This window comes from Podarcis liolepis (assembly GCF_965112155.1).
Source record: "Podarcis liolepis genome assembly, chromosome: 15".
NCBI lineage: Eukaryota > Metazoa > Chordata > Lepidosauria > Squamata > Lacertidae > Podarcis > Podarcis liolepis.
The window spans coordinates 3,376,950-3,397,594 of NC_139566.1; the positions used below are offsets into that span (position 1 = coordinate 3,376,950).

A 20,645-nucleotide genomic window follows, 5' to 3' on the forward strand; every position below is an offset into this window, starting at 1 on the left:
TGGCAAAAATCTATCATTTGCCCGATAATAAATGTTGGAAGTGTAAAGAGACTGAAGGTACCTTTTATCACCTTTGGTGGACATGCCCGAAGATTAAGGCCTTCTGGGAAATGATCTACAATGAAATGAAAAAGGTACTTAAATGTACCTTTCCTAAAAAACCAGAGGCCTTTCTCTTGGGCATTGTCGGCCAATTGGTGACAAAGAAAGATAGAACTTTTTTTATGTATGCCACAACAGCAGCAAGAATACTCATCGCAAAGTATTGGAAGACACAAGATCTACCCACTGTGGAAGAATGGCAGATGAAAGTGATGGACTATATGACATTGGCCGAGATGACAGGCAGAATCCGTGACCAACGAAAAGAGACGGTGGAAGAGGAGTGGAAAAAATTTAAAAGCTACCTTAAGGACTACTATAAACTTAATGAATGCTAAAATGTTGTGGTTCCCAGAAGCAAAAGGGTACAGGGATATAAGGTTAGACTATAAAAGAGGACTAAGATGATAGAGATTGGAAAGTAACAATTGGGAGTTGCTAGTTGAATTATGGACATTGGGATGCAGAGAGGGGGGGTATGGGGAAGTCCAAGAAAAGAGGTTTATGAAAATATGTTTGAAATTATACGTGTATGTTTGTCTTTTTTTAATGTTTGTTTGTTTTTCTTAAAAATGTTGTAAAACCAATAAAAATTTTATATAAAAAAAGAAGAAGATAAAACTACCAATATCATAGCATTCTTATACAACTCTATAGTGGAACCACACTGGGAAACAGTTCTGGTTAGTTACCACACCTCAAAAAGGATATTGTAAAGCCAGAAAAGGGCAAGCAAAATAACCAGGACTATGTGTGCAATACTGGACCAACTCTCTTTCCAGGAAAGGTTACAACATTTAAGGCGCTTTAAGTTGGGAAAAGGGGTGAATAAGGGATGTGATAGAACTGCATAAAACAATACATGCTGTGGAGAAAGTGGATAAGGGTATGTTTTTCTTGCTATCTCATAATACTGAAACTCAGGGCTATCCAAGCAAGCTGAATTGGGGGAGATTAAGGACAGACAAAAGGAACGACTTCTTCAAACAGTGCACAGTTTAACTGTGGAGTTCACAACCACAAGAAGGGGTGATGCCCACCAACTTAAGACAGCTTTAAAAGGGGACTGGCCAGATTCATGGGAGAATAATGCTATCAAAGGCCCGCTAACCACAACAGCTTTGTACAAATACCTTCCACTGCTGGGAGACAGGATGTCTTTGAATACCAAGTTATAAATGGGGAGAGGTGCTGTCACACACAGGTGTTGCTTGTGGGCTTCTCAAGGGCACCTGGCTATGATTATTATTTATTAACTGTGTGCATTACTCCCACCAAAGTCTTTTAAGGTGACTTACAAGATACAAAATAGGAAATACAATTTAAAAATCCATAAATACAACCGCATAGGAATATCAACGGCCATTTTACAAAGCTGTGCAAAAAGGGTTCCCATAAACAACATTAAAATCTGTCAGCAGAAGAAAGATGATAACTCCCCAAACCCTAAAAACCACATCACTGTTGAAATTAATAGAACTGCTAACGTTTAGTGAAAAGCCAGGGAGATTACTTGCCAGGAAGTATGGCTGGAGAAGAGTACTGGAACTCTCTGCTCCGCTAAGACTTGACAAGCCTTTTGCTAGTACAGTCATACCTCGGGTTGAATATGCTTCATGTTGAGTGTGTTCGAGTTGTGCTCCACAGCAACCCGGAAGTAACGGAGCGCATTACTTCTGGGTTTTGCCACTTGCGCATGCGCAGACGCTCAAAATGACGTCACGCGCATGCGCAAAGCGACGAAAAGCGACACGCGCATGTGCAGACGTGTCGTCACTAGTTACATTTGCTTCTGTATGCGAATGGGGCTCTGGAACGGATCCCATTCATATCCAGAGGTACCACTGTAATAAGGATAATTCTGGAAGGACCACAGCTCAGTGGCAGAACATCTGCTTTGCATGCAGAAGGTTCCAGGTTCAAGCCCACCCCCTGGCATTGCCAGGTAGGGCTGCGAATGTCTTGTCTGAAACCCTGCAGAGCAGCTAGAGTCAGCGTGGAGTCAGAGTTATACAGATCAATGCTGTCTGGGTATAAGGCAGCTGCCCATGTTTCTCTTATGAATTAATTGTCAAATTCCAGGAAACTCTTGTTCCATGCCCACCTGGAAGTGACATACATAGAATCATAGAATCATAGAGTCTCAATTCATGCATTGTGAAAATGGTGAGACACAAAAGCAATATTTCTTTTTTTTTTTAAGCATTTGGAAAATGAATGCTGCAGTACATCAGATGGGAAGGCAGATGAATTATTTAAACTGGGTATGGATGGCATACCACCCGAAATGAAAACTGCCAAGCAACGTAATGTAGAATTTGTGTATCATCTTACACGAGTTTTGCTTTTTTAAAGAAGGAAAGGAAGGGGGTCGTTACCTGTTGCGGTTTTGTCAACCGAGTTGTAATCTTCAACCACAGAGTCCTCGATCACATCGCTGATTTTCTGCCACGGCTCCAGCTCCTCCTCCTCACATTCCATAAATAGGTCTGTGTCCGCCATCCTGAGGGTGGGGGAGAAAAAAATAAAATTTGTCAATCTGTCTTTTGTGGGGAAATGAAGAACTGAGACCTAAGCCAGGAAAACATATGCTATCGGTCCAATGGAACGGTTCTCAAACTTCCTTCCCTCTGGAAACTCTCTCCACGTTCAATGAATGTAAGAAGAGTCCTGATGGATCATCTCAGGGGCCAACCAGATGCAAATAAGAAGTCCGCATAAGGACAAGGACACTCTTCCCTCCACACCCCGTTTCCAGCAACTGACAGGCACAATGCCTCTGACAGTAGTGGTTTCAAAATTCCTTATGCATTCTAGCGGCCCCCAATTCTTGATCATGCTGGGAAGTGTTCAACACCTGCCTAAGGCTGGTCAAATACCAGCCCTGCCTGTGTACTGAAATTGTTGGAAGGATCTCTTCTCTGTATTCCACCGCTGGGGGAACGTGGCTATGTGGTAGTGCATGGCGGGGCCTTCAATGTGGTGGCTTCCCAAATGGGGACAGCCCTTCCCTTACAGGTAGAGCCAGTTCCAAGAGCATTATCATTTCACCGAGGCATGTCAAGTTTTGTAAAGCTGATGGTTGTTTTAACCTGCTCTATTGTTCAATGGTATATTTCAGCATGTTGTTTATTATTTGTTTTTATCTGTGCCCCACCAGAGAACAGATGAGAGGACAGATTATAAATATCATTTAATAACTAAAGTAAAGAGGAAATATTGTCAGATCTTCCACAAAGCCATGATGCTCAATGTGTTTGAGGAATTGGCCCAGTGCCTATTTAGAACAACTGCTAAACTGAAAGTTTAAAAACTGGCTTTGTGTCGTTGTTTTTAAAATACTTGCTGTTACTTTGTTTTGCTTCAGTCCTTTAAACTGTAACCGTATGTTGGCTGTGATACATACTATCACATTTGAAAGAATTATTATTAGTACTTCATTTCATGAATATTACAACAAAATACCCATCAAACCAAATTATGACACTGCGGGAACTCTTTTAACTCAGGGGTCAGCAACCTTTTTCAGCCATGGGCCAGTCCACCGTCCCTCAGACCATGTGGTGGGCCGGACTATATTTTTTTTTTGGGGGGGGGGAATATGAACAAATTCCTATGCCTCACAAATAACCCAGAGATGCATTTTAAATAAAAGGACACATTCTACTCATGTAAGAACTGTTGGGAAACTGCCAGGGAGATAACGTCCATCATGAGCCCCCAAGCTGGAGTTCTGGATGTCCATCGGCCTCCCGTACTCACGCAGATCCAACAGTTAGGGGCACAAAGCCTTTGGAAATTCCTGGCATCATTCCTAGGCTGGTGCACCCTCTTTATCAGCAGAAACGCAGCCGAAAGCTTGCATCACAGAAGAGCAGAAGAGCATAATTTACAGACTTTATTTAGCGTTTAACAGAACAAAAGAAAACACGTCCATTCTGTCAGCGTGTCTGAGCCGACTGGAAAAACGAAAGGAAAAAAACAGCAAGCATAAACATCCTGTGAATAGGACATGCGCAGACTCTGTTGCTTACAAAAGCCTGCTCCCTTTTAAGGTGGAACGGAAATATCCTAACATCCTCCCCCTTTCCGTGTAACCTGTTGTACCTGTGGTTCACCCAATTGCAACTTTTGTACATAAACCTTTAGTTGTTCTTTGTTAACAACCTTAGACAACAGATCAGCAGGAATTTCATTTCCTGCCATGTAGGACACCTGAATCAGTCCTTTCTGAATACACTCTCTTGCACGATGTAGCTTAATCTGCAAGTACTTGGTTCTCTGCTTGCAACTCTCCGAGTTCAGCAAAGCCAAACACGATCTATTGTCTTGATACACCTGTATAGGACATTTCACAGACACTCTGATGTCCTTAAACAGTTGCATCAACCATTCACAATCCATGAGTGAAAATGACAGAGCATTGAGTTCTGCTTCACAGGAACTTAGGCTCACTGTTGTCTGCTTCTTGCACAACCAGTCAAACAGGCAGTGGTTGTACATGTAGCATACTCCAGAAGTGCTTGTACCATCCGTGGTGTCACTTCCAAAACTTGCATCTGCAAAGATTTCAAGACCTCCAGTCTTCTGACTGGTGAACCTCAGTCTGTAGTGCATAGTCCCTTTCAAATAGCGGGCTATGCGCTTCAGAGCTTTCCAATCCTGAACCGTAGGATTGTTGGCATGTCTGCTAAGCAGATTACAGCTTACAGCTATGTCAGGTCTTGAACATCTGGCAATGAAATTCAGCTTGCCTAGAATGCATCTGTATAGCGTTGTGTCAGAAAACGCTTCAGCAGTACTGTCTACCTGGTAACCTGTCACCATCGGTGTGTCTGCTGGGTTTGCATCAACCAAATTCAACCTGGTTAATACATCAGCAATTTTCTGTGTTTGGTGTACCAGAAAATTACCTGCTTGGTCCTTCTCCACCTGCAGAGAAAGATAGTTGGATACCTCACCAAGATCCTTCATGTCAAAGTGCTCCTTCAGCTGAGCTAGGGTGCTTTGGTAAAAAGCCTGATTCTTCCAAAACATCAGAAGATCATCAACAAAACATAAACAATACAGTTTGTTTTGCCCCTCCTCCTTGACAAACACACATGGATCAGCTTTGCCCTGGTGAAAACCTAGAGAAAGCAATGTCTCAGTGAGTTTTGTGTTCCAACACCTGGCACTCTGCTTGAGACCATATAAGGATTTCCGCAGTTTACAGACCATACCCTTCTGTATCTCCATCCCATCAGGTGGAAGCATGAACAGCTGTTCGTTCAAAATCCCGTACAAAAAAGCTGTATTAATGTCGTGGTGGGAAACATGCAGTTTCTCCTCCGCAGCGACCTTGAGCAGCAGCCGAATGCTCTCATATTTGACTGTGGGTGAGTAGGTCTCGTGGTAATCCTGTCCTGGTACCTGTGAAAAACCTCTGGCAACTAATCTGGCTTTGTGTCTGACTACCTTGCCATTCTGGTCTGTCTTGGCCTTGAAGACCCATTTGCTGCCAACCAGTCTCATTCCTGGGACTACCGGTACCAATTCCCAAGTTTGGTTCCTGTTCAAGGAATCAACTTCAGCCTTCATGGCATTAAGCCAAGGCTCAGCATCTTTAGAGGTTAACTCTTGAACCTCTTTGAAGCTTGAAGGTTCCCATACCTTCTCTGAGCTACTAAGAACAGCAGTTGCTGTCTTAGCAAACTCATCAGCATACCTCTTTGGAGGTCTGCCTTTGGTCGCCCTTTCAGATCTGCGTACTAGACGCAAGTCTTCTGGACTCATCTCCTCTTTCTTAGGAGAAAAGTGACCAATGGTGAACAGTGGTTCTTCCAGTTCATTGTCAGACGCATCAGATGGTCTGACTGAGGCTTTTGCGCTCTGGTAGTCTGCTGTGTCATCACTTTCACTGACATCAGCAGCAGCGCCGCCCACTGAACTGGAATCCGAACTCTGATCATCCTCATCCTCATCCTCATCAGCATCATCCTCATCCTCATCAGCAGCAGCTTTCTCATCTTTAGCTGCTTGCTTGACATCACCTTCATCCTCCTCTGGGTAACTCTGGAAAATTCCCACATTTTCCCCCCACTTAGGATTGTACTCAACACTCCTTGTGAACTTAATGGATTTAGAGTCAGTCATCCATACCCTGTATGCACCTTTTTCGTACCCCATAAACAAACCATGTGCCCCACGCTTCCCAAGCTTGTTGGTTTGTTGTGTGCGTACCCACATGTCTGAACCAAAGATTCTCATGTGTTTGGTGTTGGGTTTCTTGCCAAACATCTTCTCATAGGGGGTACAACCAATGGGTGATGACAATCTGCGATTATAACTGTAAACCAGATTCCCCAAAGCTTCCCCCCAAAACTTATCAGGGAGATTGGCATCATGCAACAAGGTTTTGATTCCTTGCAGCAATGTTTGATTTGCTCTCTCCGCAAGCCCATTCATCCATGGCGATCTGGGCGTTGACATGTCATGCTGGATTCCCTTCTCAGTCAGGAAAGCTTCAAACTGCTGAGAAGTAAACTCCCCGCCCCGATCAGTAAACAAACAAGAAATACGTTTACTGTGCACATTCTCCAACCAAGCACAGAATTCCTTAAACTTCGGAAACGCTTGCGATTTCTGTTCGAGCAAATACACATGAATGTACCTGGAAAAAGAATCAATCAGAATCATGAAGTACCTTGCTCCTCCTAAAGAGGGCGCTAGTGGACCAACCAGGTCCGCATGCACTAGCTGGTAGGGTTTGGAAGCCTGCCTGCTAGACTCCTTGCCTTTTGGAGCAACCTTCACCTTGTTCTCTGCACAAGATACACATTTCATGTGAAATTTACAGGGTTTGATGTTCAAACCTTCAACCACCTCTGGCATCTTGGCCAGTGCCTTCCAAGAGAGGTGACAAAATCTTCGATGCGCATCATGAATGCAACCTGCATGAAGAACTTTGTTAGTTTGTGCAACACAACAAGAATCAGCATTAGAAACAATAGCAGTGTCATCATAAGTTATATGGAACAAACCATCCATAAACTTTGCATGCAAATAGTCCTCTTTGCCTTTACTGATGACACAGACGCTCCTCTTGAAGGAAATCTGAAAACCACGCCCAGTAAGCTGTGGGACGCTCAACAAGTTGCTCGCAGCTCCTGGAACATACAGTACACCGCTGATGGTTGTGTGCAAACTTGCAAGTCTCACAGTCCCTTCTCCAGCAATTTGCAACGTCCTTCCATCAGCCAGGTGGATCTCACCTTCCTGTGGCTTGAAGGAGATAAAGAGATGCCTGTCCTTGGAAACGTGGCGGCTGGCACCTGAGTCCACAATAAACCTGCCTTTGGCAGTTGGAGCAGTCTTTACAGCAAGCAAACCCTTTTGCAGCTTGCCCCCCTGCTGCTCCTGGCCAGCAGACGTGCCTTTAGCCTTTGGTGAAGCTGTGCCAGCAAGCAAAACCTTGCTTTCCACTGGCGTGGGCTTTTGCAGCTTGCCCCCCTGCTTCTGGTCAGCAGACGTGCCTTTTGCCTTTGGTGAAGCTGTGCCAGTAAACAACGCTTTGTTTTTCCCTGGCGCGGGCTCTTCACCCTCCCTCTGCTCCTGGCCATCTGCAGACGTCTGTTTACCTTTGCCTTTCCGGCCTCTGCAAAGGCGATGGCCTTGGTTCCCATGAGAAACAGAGCTCTCAGCTGCCGACTCCTTGGCTCCCCCTGGAGGCTGGAATGCTGCCTGGGACGACGTGACGGTCAGCTCCCCCTGCAGCTTGCAACCGGTGCCCTCAGCATCCCTGCACTCAAACGCATTCTGGGAAACAGCTAGGACCTCCGATGCAGTCAAACTCTGGGCTGGGATTTTTGCTTTGTGAGCTTTTTTTAAAGCAGACCACATTGCACGTGCAGTGGTGTTGCCAGCCAGCGTCTTAATTTCCTCAAGAGATACGGATAGGACTATTATGTCAATCGCTTTCGAATTCTGGCCTTTCCATCTCTCTGTCAGAGGAACTGGGGGGGCTTCAAAAACGACATGCCACACCCCAAACTGACGCAGTAAACTCTCACACCATTTTGCCCAGGGTTCATAATTCTGCCCATCCAACTTAAGGCACTGAGCATCTCCATCAGCTTGGAAAAATTCCATTTCAGCTTTTGGCAGTAGCCGCGAGTCTATTTTAAGTTGAAAGACTCCTTATCTTGGCAGCCCATTAATCACGAACTCTTTGGCTCGGCTCCCAGGTCAATTAAGCCTTGCCGGAGTTCAAAGGCTCTTTGCCGAGGTATAACAGAAAAAGCGTCCCTTTGCTTTCGCTTTTCCCCCCTTCATACCTCAAACGCAGTCTGTTGCAGCTTTACTCTCCTGTAGGTGCCGTGAATCTGGGCCCGAAACCTTGTTGTTGGGAAACTGCCAGGGAGATAACGTCCATCATGAGCCCCCAAGCTGGAGTTCTGGATGTCCATCGGCCTCCCGTACTCACGCAGATCCAACAGTTAGGGGCACAAAGCCTTTGGAAATTCCTGGCATCATTCCTAGGCTGGTGCACCCTCTTTATCAGCAGAAACGCAGCCGAAAGCTTGCATCACAGAAGAGCAGAAGAGCATAATTTACAGACTTTATTTAGCGTTTAACAGAACAAAAGAAAACACGTCCATTCTGTCAGCGTGTCTGAGCCGACTGGAAAAACGAAAGGAAAAAACAGCAAGCATAAACATCCTGTGAATAGGACATGCGCAGACTCTGTTGCTTACAAAAGCCTGCTCCCTTTTAAGGTGGAACGGAAATATCCTAACACCAGGCAGCCCCTACAAATAACCCAGAAATGCATGTTAAATAAAAGCACACATTCTACTCGTGTAAAAACACACTGATTCCCGGACCGTCCACGGGCCGGATTTAGAAGGCGATTGGGCCACATCCGGCCCCCAGGCCTTAGGTTGCCTACCCTGCTTCAGCTGGTGCCAAGATAACATTCCTTCTATCTAGTTCTTATTTTCAACAAATGAGGAGTTGAGAAGAAATGTTCCTAAAACGACGCTTTGAAAGAGCAAAGGTGATCAAAGAAACACAAGGATTTTACGGCTTATTCCCATCTACATCCAGTTCAACAGAAATTGTGACCGAGGTGTACTCCTTTAGCAGTGAGAGTGAGAAGTTCGACACTGAAGGAGGTACAAAATCTCTGGTTATGGCTGAGATAACTGGGTATGTGACCTGTGAATACAATAAAACATGGTGGATGACCTATGTGCTGTCAGTGGACTATTGAGACTACTGAAAGTGAAGAAGGAACCGTGACCTTCTTTAACCCGCCAGGACCAGTATCACCATCTGTTTACCCATCTAGCCGGGATGCTCTTAAGGTAGGGTGAGCACAAGTTCCAACAAGGGTCAACCAAGAACTGCAACTGGCCGCACTTACACTTTGACAAAAAATGAAATGTTGTGTGCAACAAATGCTCTTGAAAAGCGTTTGGTGTGAAGTATAAATAATGGAAGAATAACTGTTTTCAGACCCGTTTCATGTGTAAGGTTTCCACACACACACACCATAATTTAGTTTGATATGCATTTTGTTGTAATGTTCATGAAATGAACTACTAACAATAATTCTTTAAAAGCAATTCTATAACGCGACAGCAAGCCATCACTCTACTTTGGAACATGTTTTTAAAAGAAAAGCCTGACTAGCTTTTCAGATACCTTTTAATTGCATAACTTTCTAAAGAAATGCCTGGAGTAACTGATATTATAGTTTGAAGTCTTGTTTCTTCTGTTATATTTTATTCCAAGAAGACCCATTTATCCTAAATAGAACCCAGTAAGGCAGACATGTATGTACAGAATGTTTTTTCCAATGTGATCCCATTAAGAGCCCAAGATGAAATTTTGCAGGTAGATCTTGTTGTTGTTGTTTAGTCGTTTAGTCGTGTCCGACTCTTCGTGACCCCCTGGACCGGAGCACGCCAGGCACTTCTGTCTTCCACTGCCTCCTGCAGTTTGGTCAAACTCATGTTCATAGCTTTGAGAACACTGTCCCACCATCTCGTCCTCTGTCGCCCCCTTCTCCTTGTGCCCTCAATCTTTCCCAACATCAGGGTCTTTTCAAGGGAGTCTTCTCTTCTCATGAGGTGGCCAAAGTCTTGGAGCCTCAGCTTCACGATCTGTCCTTCCAGTGAGCACTCAGGGCTGATTTCCTTAAGAATGGATAGGTTCGATCTTCTTGCAGTCCATGGGGCTCTCAAGAGTCTCCTCCAGAAAGATTGAGGGCACAAGGAGAAGGGGACGACAGAGGACAAGATGGTGGGACAGTGTTCTCGAAGCTACAAACATGAGTCTGACCAAACTGCGGGAGGCAGTTGAAGACAGAAGTGCCTGGCGTGCTCTGGTCCATGGGGTCACGAAGAGTTGGACACGACTAAACGACAACAATTAATTTCAATATGTCTACTACTCTATTGCTATATTATTTCAACAATTTGCATACCGTTTAATCACAGTCATCTCTAAGCAACGTACAAGAGAATTTGAATGGACTGTTTCCATTTTAGCTGGTTGTGTTAGTTTGCATGATTCATTTTATTATTCCTATGTGCTTTTAACCAGCTCGAAACTGGCATGGAAGTCACCATTGCAGATGCTGCTTTGGTTGGAAAGATGTTGTAGCAAGCAACTAAAAGTAAATACAGAGACTTTTGCCATTCGGCCTCCTGCCTTTCAACTCTTCAGATAACACCTCTTGGCTTAAATTCCACCTTCTTGTGGATGATTCCATTTCCTACCTCATTAAACTTTTACTCTCTGTCCATTGTGCTATTTGCCATCAACTTCTTGGTCACCTACTGTAGCCAACTCCCTTTGACCTCCCATCCTCTTTTCCTCACAACCTCCGTGGGTCCTTTGTTACCAGGGTTTGCATCCAACTGAGGTCCATTCATTTCAGCGGGTCTACTATGAGCAGAAAGCTGGATGCTGCTCAAGCGATACTGCTGTTTTCAAACCCATTGGGTCCACATTGATCAAAGGCAGGGAGCCACAGGCCTGGAAACCAAATACAGCTCTCCAAGCCTCTCTGTCCAACCCTCAATATTCTCTCCAGGCCACACACCTCCACCAGCCTTACTTCATAGCCTACTTGAATCTTTTTGCTTGGTTGGGATGTCCCATTGAACTCTGATAATTCTCTTGGTTGTCTGCATCAACATCTTTGAAGATTTGAAAACAAACATAGCCTGGGATCAAGATTCCCTGGTCTACCTACAACCCCAGCACATTATTTTAAACCTCCAGAAATCTTCAAGAACCGCGAAGAGGCAAATTCTAAGCAGGCCACTGTGTCCAGCCTCCAGCACAAATTTGTACCGCTTCCACACACCAGTTCAACTAAGTAGAAATCTTCCTCATTTCTTCTTCCCTTCAGTCTTCCTCCCAAAGCCTTTGCTGTACATAATTTTGAGACCCTAAGGCTTCCCTGATTCAATCCAATTATTTAATCCAAGTGACAAATAATGCTAACATTTTGCTTTCTGCCACCACACAGGCAGATGCTCGTTCGCAAACATGGACCCAGAATGTGCTAAATATATCACAAGGTATCTTTTCCCCCCTTCTAAACCAGATTCGAACATATTAGTGGTTTGTTCTATTAAAACAGACCTTTGTGGGCAGTAAGTAATTAAGTTACTGTACTTAGTGTACTTAATTGATTAACAACCTGGCACAAATAATAATAATAAATGCAGACCACTTCCTTAACTTAAGCAGCCAAACCAGTTTTAAATTTTCTTACAACAAGGAAAGGAATCATTCCATTATTTTCAAACTGAGTGCCATGAAAAATGAAAACAGTGTTTATTATTTACATATACAGACTGGTTGTTGTCTGAGATCTCAAAGCAATTTACCGTACAATGGATAGATATGAGCACAGTAAGCAAGTACAATAAAATCTTCCATCAAGTGATTTCTAAAACAAATATATAAACAATATCCATACATAAACACAATACTCACGTAAATGAAATAGGGGAGCACTACAAGGCAGCACAACGTAATATTTCAACCAGCTAAGACACATTGTCATTACACCCACTCACTTGGTCCACTCACCTTCCATGCAACCACCACACTCCTTCACTACCTCAACCAACCACTCATACATAAAGCACTCATACTCAATATTATAATTGCAGTATTATAACCCACATACAAAGGATATGATGGATGTACCCACTAACCAAGCCTTCACCAATCTGAAAACCTCCAGATCTGGATGGCTGTGGGTGATGGAAATTATAGTTCAAAACAGAGGATAGCACATTGGTGAGGTTTCTGCTCATCTATACCCCTTGAAGGAGGGAGGCCGTGGAGTGTTGATCAAAGTGGACTGGACAAATCCATTGAGTGGGCTATCAATGGATACTAACCTTGGTGGCTATGCTTTGCCTCCACAGTTGGAGGCAGTAATGCTTCCAAACACCAGTTGCTAGAAAACCACAGAGGGGGAGAGGGTTCTTGAACTCAGATCCCTCTTCCAGGTTTCCCACAGGCATCTGGTTGGCTACTGTGAGAACGGGATCCTGGACTAAATGGGCTACTGGCCTGATCCAGCAGACTCTTAATGTGTTCTTAATCCCACTCTAATATAGGCGGGCGCTATGGCCCTGAATGAGGAAGGACACAAAGGCTGACTCAGTTCACCTGACAACTGTCATGGGGGGGGGGGGTGTATCCCTGAAGCATCTAATGCTGACTGGTGCTCCCTTGCTCCTTTTACATCAACACTATTAGGTGAAGCTCATTAACTGCGTTTCCATTTTATTTTCCAACCAGCAGCATCAAACCCTGTGCGCCACTGTTAGTAAGTCATACAAGATGATCAGAGTTAAGAAGCCCACGTAATATAAGAAAAGTCCCCAAGTGTTACAATGCTCCGTGCACACACACACACCCGGAAAAAGAATGGCTGAAAAATTGCTGAGGAAAATGAGAGGTTAGAACCATCATACTCATATTTAGCTTATTGATTTGGTCCTGAACTTTTTTTAAAAAAAGCAAGGTTCACATGGAGGAGAATCTCCTTCACCATGGGCGATCAGATGTGTGGCTATTTAAAAAGCCTGTGTAAAATTACACTGTAATGATTGCAACTGGAATAAACACATATTATTCCGCTCCTTGCCACCACACACACTTCCCATTTGACTAATTTTAAAATATAACTGACTTATATTTTATATTCTTCCTGTAGTTAACTCTTCTCCTCCTTCTGTTGCCTCTTCCACCGGGGCTGGCCCCAGTGGTTGGAATGGTTGGGAATTTGCTGGGGGCCCACACTGGTGGAGTGTGTGTGTGTGTCAATAGCAACAGCACCTCCCCGCAAGACCTACTCCTCCTCCTCTCCACCATTGCAACCTCCTTGCTTGTTTATCAGCCTCTTCACTCTGGTCCAGAAAGTGTTAGTGGTGAGAAAGTGGATCAGAAATGACACTCTCAGGTATCTTGTTCATTCTCTGCTTGTCAAGCAAGCAGCTCTGTTGCCATGAAGAGGAAGCGAAGGAGATGGTGATGATGGTGGAGAGGAGGTTGTCTGAAACCTGGAGCCAACACTATCTTCCACATTAAATATCACACTGGACCTCTTGTACATCATAAAGCATCATGCACATTGACAATGCTACCAGCAAGTAAATACCCAGAGATTGCTACGGTGTCACCTCTCTCAGAAACCCAGTGCACTCAACAGCCAGTATTTAACCGAGACCTCACAACACCCACGCAGGTTGGCAAGGATACACACTTGATCAACAGTAACAGAAGAATGGGGGGAGGATGCACAGGGACCATGCTCCAATAAGAAGCAACTCAGGAGCAGCCAGCCAGCCAGTCTGTCTAGGAGGAAACTGGTCTTCCTCTTCCAACCAGGAGCACATAGTGCCAATCTGCTTTTAGCATACAGTGGTGCCCCGCAAGACGAATGCCTCGCAAGACGAAAAACTCGCTAGACGAAAGGGTTTTGCGGTTTTTGAGCTGCTTCGCAAGACGAATTTCCCTATGGGCTTGCTTCGCAAGACGAAAACGTCCTGCGTTTTTTGCAAGTTTGTTTCCTTTTCCTTAACACCCTTAATACAGTTGCGACTTGACTTCGAGGAGCAACTCATAGAACGCGGTGTGGTAGCCTTTTTTGAGGTTTTTGGCGATTTTTGAAGCTTTTCCAAAACATTTCCAACACCGTGCTTTGCAAGACGAAAAAATCGCTAGACGAAAAAACTCGCAGAACAAATTAATTTCGTCTTGCGAGGCACCACTGTATTAAAAGTCAGGATGATGAAAACAGATTATGCCTGGGTGAAACACAGTGCGTGGCTTGTTTACTGACGGTTGTTATCAAGGGGTACCACGGCCATAACCACAGAGTTGAACGGCTGTGGATATTTTGACAGAAAAGCAGTATGTAAAAGATACAAAGTGTGTAAAAACCCTAGATGCTGCAAGGCAGCCTGAGAACAGTGGATAGAAGGAATTTGTTTACAGCAAAGGTGTACAAAGCTGAGTTGTTGGACTCCGTCAGTCCCCACCTAGCATGGCCAGCCAATGGTCAGGGAGGATGGGAACTTGAGTCTAGAGATACCTGGAGGGCCCACAGACACCTGCATTACAGCAGTCACCAAACCTTTCAGACCTTTAACCCTAACACACAACATAGGACCAATCTGCTTCATAAAAAAACCCCTGCACACACTTATTATTATTGTTGTTGTTGTTGTTGTTGTTGTTGTTGTTGCTCCCCCCCGCTTTTCTACTTCCTGCCTTTTTTCAATCTTTCCCCTTCTCTTAAAAAAAATTCAAAGAAGAAAAGAAAGATAGTGATGTCACAGTTGTGCACTCTAGCCCATTAGTTGAAATCCAACAATTAATTAGACCAGGGCTGGGAAAACTTTGGCCCCTCCAGAGGTTGTCTGGCTCAAACTTCCATCAGCCCTAACCATCATGGCCAATAATCAGAGACAGTGGGAACTGTACTTCAGTAACATCTGGCGAGCCACAGGTTACCCACCCCTGAAACAGAATTAGGCTTACAATTCCAGAGGGCTGGCCACATTTTGTAAGAATAAAAAACCAAGGATCCAGTGGCTCCTGAAAGATTATCACGTTTCTCATGCTATAAGGTTTCTTGGGCTAGAGACCACTTTTCCAAATCTGACCACGTGGCCTGTGGTCCTCTGAAGTGACAGTGTTTTAAGACGCCACAGGACTCAGCTGTTTGAAGCTACGGGGTGGTTAAAGGGGGAGCTTATTTTTAGCAGAAAAAGGAGAAAGGAAGGTATTTTCCTGGGATTGGCCAGTGTGTGTGTGTGGAATTTCCAGGCTGCACATCACTGACAAATTTGGTTATAGTGCTCCCAAAATCAATTAACTGATTGTTAAATTTATTGCCCACTCTTCACCAGCAGGTCCCAGGGTGTGGTTCCAACAATTACAAATGGCCCCTAGGAACATGTAAGATTTCTCCCCTTACTCCAGCAGCAACTTGGAATATTGAAGGTGTACATGGTTTTCCCAGTAGTGATGTATGGAAGTAAAAGCTGGACCATAAAGAAGGCTGATCGCTGAAGAATTGATGCTTTTGAATTATGGTGCTGGAGGAGATTCTTGAGAGTCCCATGGACTGCAAGATCAAACCTATCCATTCTTAAAGAAATCAGCCCTGACTGCTCGCTGGAAGGGATCATGAAGCTGAGGCTCCAAGACTTTGGCCATCTCATGAGAAGAGAAGACTCCCTGGGAAAGACCCTGATGTTGGGAAAGATGGACGGCACAAGGAGAAGGGGACGACAGAGGACGAGATGGCTGGATAATGTTCTCGAAGCTACCAGCATGAGTTTGACCAAACTGTGGGAGGCAGTGGAAGACAGAAGTGCCTGGCGTGCTCTGGTCCAGGGGGTCACAAAGAGTCGGACACGACTAAACGACTAAACAACACCAACAACATGGCACAGAAAGTTGCCTTATATTGAATCAGATCCTAGCTCAGTGCTGTCCACACTGACTGGCAGTGGCTCTCATGGAAGTGCAGGGAGTTGAACCCGGGACCTTTTACTCTGTTTTACCTCTAAAACAGAGCTGTGGTCCTTGCCTCAAAAATAAAGCAAGATTCCAGTCCTCGTGATTCTGAATGATCGGCTAATTTGAAGAGGGGCATAGGAAGCTGCCCTACTGAGTCAGACAGTATTATCTGCACTGACTGGAAGCAGTTCTCCCAAGATTTTAGGCAGGAGTTCTTCACAGCCCTAGGTGGAGATGCTGGGGATTGAACCCAATATCTCCTGCATGCAAAGCAGCTGCCCTACCACTGAGCTGCAGTTCCTCTCCTCACATTTTCATCAACACATTATTATTTTTTTAAAGGGTATGTTAATAATGTCATACTGGCCAGAGGGGTTAAGGCTGGATGGTTCTGGAATGCAACAAACCAGTTCCAGATCCAATTTCTCGTGACGCATTTTTCAGGCCAAAGAGTCTACGACTTCCTCAAAGTACTGTTAAGAGAAGAGAAGCTTTCCAACTCAAAAGGTCCATTTTCCTAGCAGGAGAGTCTGATTCAACAAGAAGCATGGCACCTGGGAGAACTCCTGGGAAGAGGTGGGTAGAAGAAACAGTCACCTGACAGACAGCAGAACTGGTTTAAAACACACACTCAAAGGTTAGTCTTGAAGGAACTGACAAGATACTACACATTGTTCAATTACATGCATGTTTACAGAGAAATTCAGTCAGACTGCAGCCTTGAACGGAACAGGATTCTGCAGAGGTCAGACCTAGGGTCACACACTATTCAAAATCCACATTAATTACATAAACTAGGGGTAGAGACTTTTTCAGCTTGAGATGCACATTCATTTTCAGGCAAGCTTTTGAAGGTGACATGTCTGCAGTGGGCAGGGCCAGAGGGTCAAATGAGAGGAGCAACTAATACCAATTTCACCTATATACGTTAAGTTAGTTTCTGCACACACACACACAGCATTCTGTATCCTCTATCCAGAACAGCATTATCCAGAAGAGGCATTATCAGACTTCAACAACATATTCCAGCCAGGCAAAAGCACTGGGGGTGTAAAGCAGGACTACTGAGGGGTGTTGCCTAGGAAGCAGGGTGTATACTCTCAAAAAGGGTTATGAGGGCCAGAGAGAGAGGACTGGAGGGCCACTTTCACCTCCTGTGCTTGAGGTTCCCCACCCCTGACATATATGCTTATGAAAATGAGACAAAAGTAGGAGGACGTGCAACCATTTCTGAGGAAAAATTCAAAATGATCTGAAACGAAGGAGAAATCAAGATGCAATTGAATGGAAGTAGAAGTTAAGTGTTACACAGAAGGTTATTGACTACGTTAACTTTATGATGGGGCAAAACTCACTAGCTACTCGCACTTCAAAAGGAAGATTCAGGAATTACAGTACGACAAAGTGGACATGAGATAAGCCAACAATAGGTTGCTATGATACAGAAGAATGTTGCATCAATGAAATATCACAGCCAAGATTCTGGAAGCAATGGAACTGGTCTATTTTGGACCAGTGAAGCATCTCTTGGGCACCCCAAAGAAGTTGGAAAATAGGGAGATAGTCTGAGGAAAGTCTGAAGATACGGGGTGTATTTAGCATAGATTAAGGAAGATAAACAGGACTTACTGCTTGTATTTTCAGATAGAATGGATAGATAAGATAGATAGAACTGAAGAAAGTGAATGGTTGGTCACCCTTCAAAGGATGTTAAAATCCCAGCTTAGTGAAGAAATTCACTGGGTGATGTTGGGCTACTCTCAGTCTTTATCTCTTTACAGGGTTGTTGTGAACAGAAAATTAACACATAATACCCAAGATGTGGCTAAAGCAAACCAAGTTTTGCAAGCCAACAACAAACCAGGGTTTCAGATCACTGCCTGTTGGGCAGTAAACAAACCACAGTTAAGCAGCTGGCCTTTGCATGCAATGCTAAGCCATGGTTTAATAAGCCATAGTTTAAGCGCGTAAGGGCCCTGCAAAGGCCTGTCTAGCCCAGCATGCAGGGGTCAACCGGATGCCTCTGGAAAGCCCACCTGCTAGACCTGGGCACAGTAATAATACAGTCATACCTCGGGTTACAGCCACTTCAGGTTGCGTTTTTTGGGGTTATGCACCCGCCAAAACCTGGAAGTACCGGAACGGGTTACTTCCGGGTTTCGGCGGTCGCGCATGTGCAGAAGCGCTATATCGCAACCCGTGCGTGCACAGACACACCGCTGCGGGTTGCGAATGTGCATCCCGCACGGATCACGTTTGCAAACCGAGCGTCCACTGTACCTTTATTGTCATTGTACAACCTGTGTACAATGAAATTAAACAACAGCACTCTTCCCACTTCCCAGCATATGGTATACTGCTTCTGACAGTGGAGAACACAGCCATCGTGCCTTGTAGCCACTGATATCCTAATCTCCCGTGCTCATGCCATTTATTAAACCAGGCCACTCTATACAAATGTGACATATCCCTGAAGCCATAAAGGTGTCAACCCACCAGCCTCCTTGCTGCACAGATGCAGAGTCGGGAAACGGTGGCTTTCCTACCTACGTTGCGCCGACGATCATTATGTTATAATGCACAGAAGAAAAATTAATGGGAAGCTCACCTGTAGCTCCTAGCCCAACAGCTGATCGTAAGCACAGGGAAAGGGGGAAGCCCCGGCCGCGACTGTCACATGGCCGCAAACTCCCTGCACAAGAAGACTTTGGCAGTGAACAAAAACAGCCCTCGGTGTGAATTAGTATGGAAAGGGTGGGTTCCCCCCCCTGCAACTCTCACAGAACTCCCATCGGCAACGGCAAATGCGGAATTCTATTTAATGCAGAATAAAAGGAGCTGTGTTGCTTCGAGGTGGTTGACATGACAACAAAGTCAGGTCAAGGGATGAAGCTTCCTTTCTTAATTCTGATGGGGGGGGAAATGGAGGGGGTTGTCAGAATATTAAAAGCCCCCCCCCCAAGCGAACGTATTCTTATATTCTATTATAATTATGTATGTTTTGGGGAGGGAAGCGATTTCTGAAGCGGAGCATCTCCCTTACTCTTTTCCCCCCCACCCACCCTCAAAGTGAGGGAAATTCAAAACCAGCTACTTCCCACTCAAAGAGGACCCCAACAAAATATCATTATTCCTCCCAATATGAATTTAAAAACCACCTTAGAAAGCACAACACCTCATGCTTTGGGTGGGGGGGGGGAAAGAAAAATAATCCCTTTGCCCAACATGGCCGCCCACCCAGCAACTGAGTTGCAGCTTGGGAAGGATGGGTGCATGAGATTAATATATTAATAAATTTGTACTATATATGTGGGGGGGGGATGGTGTGTAGATACATGGAGTCCATAGGCTTATTCTGATTTTAGCGTGTATTTATGCTTTTACTTAGTACCTCAAAAGAGACTTGGGGGGGGGGTTAAGGAAGAAACGGGTTATGTTTGAGGGGCGAAAAAGGAGATTGGGGGTGGGCGGAGGGAGCCGCGGCCACCTCACTCCGTTTTTTCCCCCCTCTCTTTCTCGTCCCGCCCCTCCGAACGAAATAGTCCGGGATCACTCCGCGCCTTCCCCTCACAGCCAAGGAGGGGGAAAGTAACAAGGCCGAGGTATGCCGCCGCCTAGCGGGCGGGAAAAGAGAGAAGCCCCGCCCCCTTTCTCCCCCTTCTAAGAGCGAGGCCCCGCCCTCTCCCCGCATCCCTCCAATCGCCGGCTTTCGCCTTCCCCCCTCCCCCACGGAACGTCTCGCTTTGTGTGCGGCGCGCGCGCACTTTCTCCCTCGCTGCCCCTGCCCGCCCCCCCCCCCCCAATACGCGGCTGAGGTAAAATATATACATTAAAAAAGCGGGCCGGTGTGAGGAGGGAAAAGAAGGAGGGAGGGGGTGAAAAAAGAGAGAGCCGGGCGGTTCGAACCGGTTTCCAACGGTCTCCAACCGCCACCTGCGTTCCGTTGGCTGGCGCCCGCCCGCGCGCCGCCGACGCCATGGCGCACGCGCGCTCCCCTCACACACACCACACACACACACACATTCCCTCTTCCCCTCCCCCCTCCCCTCCCGCCCCAGCGGGTCGTGCCTTCCGTCGCGTCCGCCTCTCCCCTCACATAACGGAATGGCGCCAACTCACCTTCCAGGCTCTGGCCGCCGCGGCTGCCGCCGCCGCCGCCGCTGTTTCTGCGCCTCCCGTCTCCCTCCTCAAAAGCCTGGGAGGCTTGGCGCGTCCACACTCTTAAAGGGACACGCGCACCCCTCCTCGGAGGAGAAGAGCGGCCTAGCATGAGCTTCTACGCGCACACCCCTCCCTCCCTCCCTCAAATCTCCCGGTTTATTTTTATTTTTTTTCCCCCGTTGGAAAAAAATAAATAAAAAAAATATGGTTGCGGGTTGATACTGAAGGAACAACACACACACACACACACAAAAAGGGGTCCTGGCTGGCTGGCGGAGGGATACGGTGACGTCATTTCCTCCGTCCGGCGGATTGGCTGGGGGAGTGACGTC

At 45.6% G+C, this 20,645-nt stretch overlaps 1 protein-coding gene across 4 annotated transcripts in view; it reads right to left on the reverse strand.

Moving 5' to 3' along the window:
• Positions 1–20,544, reverse strand: part of POGZ (pogo transposable element derived with ZNF domain) — a 41,755-nt gene extending 21,211 nt beyond the window's left edge. For 2 of the 4 annotated variants that reach the window (XM_083476948.1, XM_083476945.1), the window contains exons 1-2: positions 20,272–20,544; positions 2,481–2,605 (exon numbers count right to left, since the gene is read on the reverse strand). In XM_083476948.1, the coding sequence (XP_083333074.1) occupies positions 2,481–2,604 (124 nt within the window). In that variant the 5' untranslated portion in view covers position 2,605; positions 20,272–20,544. Of the gene's footprint in view, positions 1–2,480; positions 2,606–17,507; positions 17,586–18,760; positions 19,329–20,271 lie in introns of those variants that run through there. The other 2 variants (XM_083476946.1, XM_083476947.1) reach the window with 2 other exon arrangements.
• Between the last annotated feature and the right edge of the window lie 101 nt (positions 20,545–20,645).